This window comes from Hyaena hyaena, unplaced genomic scaffold (assembly GCF_003009895.1).
Source record: "Hyaena hyaena isolate Hyena2069 unplaced genomic scaffold, ASM300989v1 scaffold_108, whole genome shotgun sequence".
Classification (NCBI taxonomy): Eukaryota; Metazoa; Chordata; class Mammalia; order Carnivora; family Hyaenidae; genus Hyaena; species Hyaena hyaena.
In genome coordinates, this window is record NW_024080741.1 from 2,394,795 (window position 1) to 2,400,794 (window position 6,000).

Genomic DNA, 6,000 nt, shown 5'->3' on the forward strand with positions numbered 1-6,000 from the left:
TGCCCAGAACAATATGGAAAGTTTTAGTGCTATAGGTCTGGCTTTCTACTGGCATTCAAATTCTTTAGCCTAATTGTTCTCAGAACCTGGGGCTGCACTTTATTTATTTATTTAAGTAGGCTTCACACCCAGCACAGAGCCCAACATGGCTCTGCCAAACCCACGACCCTGAGACCAAGACCTGAGCAAAGATCAAGAGTCGAACACTCAACTGACTAAGCCACCCAGGTGCCCTTCTGTTTAACATTTTAATAAAGGAAGTGACTATTACCTTGCCCAATGTCAAACCACAAAAACCTCTGCCTAGGGTAACAAGCAAGCTAGGTAGCCTCTGCTGTGTCAGAATCAGGGTCTCTCAAAGACCCTTCTTAGCCCCTGACGACTCATACTTACAGTGCCAGTTGGACTCTCAAATATTCCAATCTTGCCAGCCTCCAGCACCCGATAGAGCTCGGCCATGAAGTCTTTCTGGATGGAATAGGGTGTGAAGGGAAAAGGGAAATGGATGCCACCATCCTCCTGGGTTTTATTAGCCACGGTCCTAGGGGGAAAAAATAGATCTGGAAGTACTGACTTGAAACCGAGAACAGCTCCTAAGAGCAGTCTCAATACTAGCTATGGAATTTCTCCTTAGGTTATACCCTTTTTTGCAAGCGGAGACCATGTTCTCTCCATTGTGGGTATCGTCACAAAGCCGTACCCAAATCATGTTATCCACTTGGTGACATTTATCAGAAATGGCTATGCAGAAAGCAGCCTAGCAAAGCCTCTGAACAGAAACCGCCCAGCCATTTTACCTGGAATTACTGTGCATTTTGGACACCCTTCTAATGCCTCCTGGAAAAGTGCAGAGACTTCCTCTCAAAGACCTGTGCCCGAGGTCAAGGATGTCGCTCCTGGCGACCTCTGCAGGACAGTTCCCTCATATCTCCACAGCGCAGCCTTTGCCTGGCACGGCTGCCTCACTGAATCCTGTTGGGAAGACCTGGAAGATCATGACACACAGGCAGAGAATTACCAGTATAGCTCTTTCCACGGCACAGGTTCACGTATCCATATGTACTTCACAGGTATCTTTAGCGTGCTTCTTAGTTCATCCCAGCCTCCATTTCCAGTATAAACCAGAGCCGCTTCCTAAAATTTTTCCAGCCTCAAGAAATAAAGAGCTTTCTGTCTGGTTGCAGGCTAGGGGAGCTCTCTTCACAGGGACCTGGCTGCCAGAGCTTCCAATACGGAGTCCACAGGATTTCTTGTTCCTTGCCAGGCCAAGGTCTAAGAACTCTGCAGCTCCAGGTTTATTTCATGTTTTTTCCTCCTCTTCTGAATGGAATTTCTCTAAGATAGCTTCTCCATACCCTTTCTTCCTTTCATTATCATTTGGAGGACTGACTCTTCCATCCTGGTTCCCACCCTCTCTTTGGAAGTCACTGCTCCAAACTATTGGGTGGTGGGCCACCACCTCTTCTAAGTACAAATACTAATCAGTCTGAAATCAACTTACAATCTTGCTACGTAACTGGCCTCAATAAGACTAGTAATGTGTCCTACATTTATGAAGAGAAGGGTAGTTGCCATGATGTTCTTCCAGTTATAGTTTAGGGGCACCTGGGTGGCTCAGTCAGGTAAGCATCCAACTCTTAGTTTCTGCTCGGGTCATGATCTCATGGTTTGTGAGACAGAGCCCTACGTGGGGCTCTGCCGCTGACAGTGTGGAAACTGCTTGGTATTCTCTGTCTCTCTGCCCCTCCCCCACTTATGCATGCACGCTCGCTCTCTAAGTAAATAAATAAACTTTAAAAAAGGTGACTTTTAAAAACTAGGACAAGTCAATACTGAGAGAGAGGCATGTAATCAAAAAACCATTCAGATCAGGAAGAAAAGAGGAGGGTATCTAATAAATATTGATCACTCCACAGGCCTTTTTACTACTATTATCTCAGTTAACCTGATCAACACTCTAAGGATACAGTTGCTGGATACTAATGCTTACAGAAATTAGTTTTCAAAGGCACAGCTAATAATAGGAAAACGAGGGATCCAAACCAAGACTCATACGGCTCTTTTAGTCAGATTTGTCTGGCAAAAGATAACAAGAGTAAGTATAAGGGGAGATCTACTGAAAATATACATATTGAGAAATTAAGAACTGAGACAATGTGTGAAAACCTAGAGCCGAAGGTACTGGCGGAGTGGGATTTCTTGCAGACCAGGACTACAAAGTTCTGGTAGTCCCTCTTCCACTCGGTCACATGCCACGTGGAGCCACTCACTGACCTCTGCTTACTCATAGCTTCTGCTTACCCAAAACTTCAGCTTGCACAGGGCCTCTTCAGCGCCCTCTACCTTCCAGCTCCACCTCCCAACGCCAAGTGAAAAATCCTTTCATGTTTCTTAGTTCTAAATCGCAAGAGAAAATCTAATCAGCACTGCCTCTCCTTTTAAAACTGATCACTCGGAGCGCCTAGGTGGCTCAGTCGGTTAAGCATCTGACTTCAGCTCAGGTCATGATCTCACAGTTCGTGGGTTCGAGCCCCGCGTCGGTCTCTGTGCTGACAGCTAGCTCAGAGTCTGCAGCCTGTTTCGGATTCTGTGTCTCCCTCTCTCTCTGACCCTCCCCTGTTCACGCTGTCTGTCTCTCTCAGAAATAAATACAACATAAAAAGTTAAAAAAAAAAAACAAAAACCGATCACTCACTGGTCAGCCTAGACTGGTGTGGTACCCTACCTGATATAATCAACTTGGGCCTCGTATTTGCTGTCCACCGCCCCTTTCCAGCCCCGACTGGGAAACGATGGACTTTAAGACTCACCTTACCTCCTTACAGATGACTCCCTCTCTATTTGGCCACCCCATATGGGTCAAATACCGCTCCCATCCAAACACAGACACACCACCCTACTCTAAGTCACTCTTTTGTCTCATTACCCTGTATTTAATTTCTTCACAGCTCTTAGCACTAGCTGAACTTATTTTATTTACAATCCTCCCCTACCAGAATACACATGGCATAAAAGAAGGAACCTTGTCTGCCCCTAGCACCAGAATAGGTACTTTGGCACCTAGCAGGTATTTAAATAAATTTTGATGAAATGAATGAATAGCTAGCTTGACATGTGGCTGTAGGTAGAGGTTTCTGTTCTTCAGAGGTGTGGGTAGGTAGAGTAAGGCCCCATAACTAAAATATCCAGTCCAAGGGCCTGTTCTTTAATGTTTCAAACTGTTTTCACATAACCTCACAGCAATCCCATGTGATATTTTTATTAGCTCTATTTTATAGATGAAAACACTGAGACTCAGAAAGATTGAGACTTGCTCAGTCACTCGGCAAGTGCTTGAACCCAAGATCTGAACCCCCATCTGCCAGACCTCCAAGGCACTGGGCTTTATATTTTCCTCCCTCTTCCTCCCACCAGGGCAGGCAGACTGAAAAGAAAGACTTGGTTACTAAACTTCAGAATGACAACATGAAACAATACAGAAGAAAAGCAATTATTATTTCACTTCCCTGTGGGTGGTAATTATGGATCTCATTATTCCCGAAGCAGCACAAGCCAAATCACAAAGTTAAAGAAGGGTTTGCATAAATCCTTGAATAATGGATTCACTAAGCGCTATTAAGGTCATTTGGTGTAACTTTTTCTGACCTCTTTGGGTTGGTTGTATGGAGGACAACCACGATCCCACACACAAGTTCTCCCTAGAAATCCCCACCAGTGCCAAGGCACATGCTATACACTTACAAGTGAGGTAAGATAGGGGTGCCTGGGTGGCTCAGTCGGTTAAGCGTCCAACTTTGGCTCAGGTCATGATTTCGCGGTTTGTGAGTTTGAGCCTTGCATCAGGCTCTGTGCTGACAGCTCAGAGCCTGGAACCTGTTTCAGATTCTGTGTCTCCCTCTCTCCTGCCCCTCCTCTGCTTCTGCTCTGCCCCTCTCTCAAAAATAAACATTTATTTTTTAATTTTTTTAAACATTTATTCATTTTTGAGAGACAGACAGAGTGTGAGTGGGGGAGGGACAGAGAAAGAGAGAGACACCGAATCTGAAGCAGGCTCCAGGCTCTGAGCTAGCTGACAGCACAGAGCCTGATGTGGGGCTCAAACTTAAGGACCACGAGATAGACCTGAGCTGAAGTCAGACACTTAACCAACTGAGCCACCCAGGCTCCCCCAAAATAAGCATTTAAATAAATAAACAAATAAATGACATAAAATACATGAAAACACCTCAGGGACACATTAGTTCTGAGAGTTCATTTTCTCCAGTCCCCAACTACCACTCATTATTTGTGTATGAACAAGTGCTATGGACTGAACTGTGTCCCCCCAAAATTTGTGTTAAAGGCCCAACCCCCCATATAGACTGTATTTGAAGACAGGGCTTTGGGGGGGAAACTGAGGTTAAACAAAACTGTAAGAGTGGGGTCCTAATCCTTACTAGGAATGGCAGCCTTATAAGAAGAGGAAAAAGGGACGAGCTCTCCTTCCGCAACATGTGAGGATGAGGAAGGAGGCCGTCTGCAAGTCAGGAATAGAGCTGTCACCAGGAACCAAATATACCAGTACCTTTGAATTCCCAGACTCTGCAACGGAGAGAAAATAAATTTCGGTTAAGTCCCCTGGCCTAAAGTATTTTATTAAAGCAACCTGAGACAAGTGTGTTCCTGGTACTATTGTGCTGTCAGGCTCCTAAAATACTTGAACTTCACACACCTGGGAGACAACACAGCCCCAAAAGAAAAGCTTTCCTGCAGATGCTGCTGATCCAAGTGCAATGCTCCAAGGCCTGGAGAGACAGCCTGGCCTGCAACCTCCACATTCTCACCTTGCTGGGGGTTTCTGTCTCCCTCTACTTGTATTTATTTTCACTTTTATGACACTTCCTATAACAACCTGGCCAATTCCATTCATCCCAGTCCTCTTGATTGGACTCTACTCGACCTCGATTCCTTGATGGGCAGTGGAGGGGAGCCAGGAACACAGGATGGGAACCCGGCTCAGGAAGCGCGCTCTGGGATCCCAGCTTATGTAAATACCCCTAAGGCTCAGACTTCCCAGGTAACAGCACTTATTCACAGTGCTGTTGCAGTGACCCTTACATAAGGTAATTTATGAAAAGCACTTAGCACAGCCGGGCTAAACTGGAGCCCCCAGACGCGTGCTAGCTATTCTCACTCTTAAGCGCCTCCGGCACCAACTATAGGTCCCACCCTCCTTGGTCGGCCCTTCCCCCTCCTATTGGTTTCTGGCCTGCCAATCATGCACTGGCTACGCCCCTCCGGCTCCAGAACGTTTTCCCGCTCCCGACTCGCTCTGCCCCTCTGACTACAGCTCGCTGTGTTTGCGTTTCCACCAGCGCCTGCCCTCTTTCCTCTCGCTTCGCGTTCTCCTCAGCTGGCACTGTTCTCACCGTCTTTGCCCGCGGGACTCCTTCGCGAAGTCCAGGCCGGTGAGGAGTTGAGGAGTCTGAGCACAAGGCTGCGGAATTTGAAACCGCAGCGCTTTCCGTCAACGTCGGCCCCTGGGAGGAGCGTGCTGAGTTGCCACGCCCCCGAGCCACTGCGCCTGCGCACCCCGAAACTCGGAAGGGTGGGGCGGGGCTTGTTCGTCTCCTTTGGCGCCATTGCGCTTGCGCGGCGAACTCAGGGGTGGGCTTTTTTTCTGGAGCTGGGAGTTCTGGTCATGACCGACCCCTAGAGGCTGTGGTCGGAAATGCCCGGTATTGCTTCAAAGCTCCGCCTCTCTCCCCTCCACACACACACAGACGCGCGCGCGCGCTCTCTCTCTCTTTCTCTGTCTCTCTCTCTCTCTCTCCCTCCATATGAAGCCTCTAATTTAAGAAGCACCGTTGGAGTAATAGAAGGTGATAAGATGAAGGATGAAGGTAAGTCGGGTCTGGTTGTAGAAGACTTTAAACAGCAAGATAGTACACTTAGACTTCATACTTGTTAAAAACAAAATTCAACCAAGTACATTTGAAGATCTGATTGGCTCTTTTTTTT

General features: G+C 47.0%; 1 protein-coding gene across 3 annotated transcripts in view; it reads right to left on the bottom strand.

Moving 5' to 3' along the window:
- The window catches only part of DDX11 (DEAD/H-box helicase 11), a 34,891-nt gene extending 29,396 nt beyond the window's left edge, over window positions 1-5,495 (bottom strand). For all 3 annotated transcript variants that reach the window (XM_039236381.1, XM_039236380.1, XM_039236382.1), the window contains exons 1-3: window positions 5,409-5,495; window positions 798-985; window positions 394-541 (exon numbers count right to left, since the gene is read on the bottom strand). In XM_039236381.1, the coding sequence (XP_039092312.1) occupies window positions 394-541; window positions 798-814 (165 nt within the window). In that variant the 5' untranslated portion in view covers window positions 815-985; window positions 5,409-5,495. The remainder of the gene's footprint in view (window positions 1-393; window positions 542-797; window positions 986-5,408) is intronic.
- Window positions 5,496-6,000: the final 505 nt, after the last annotated feature.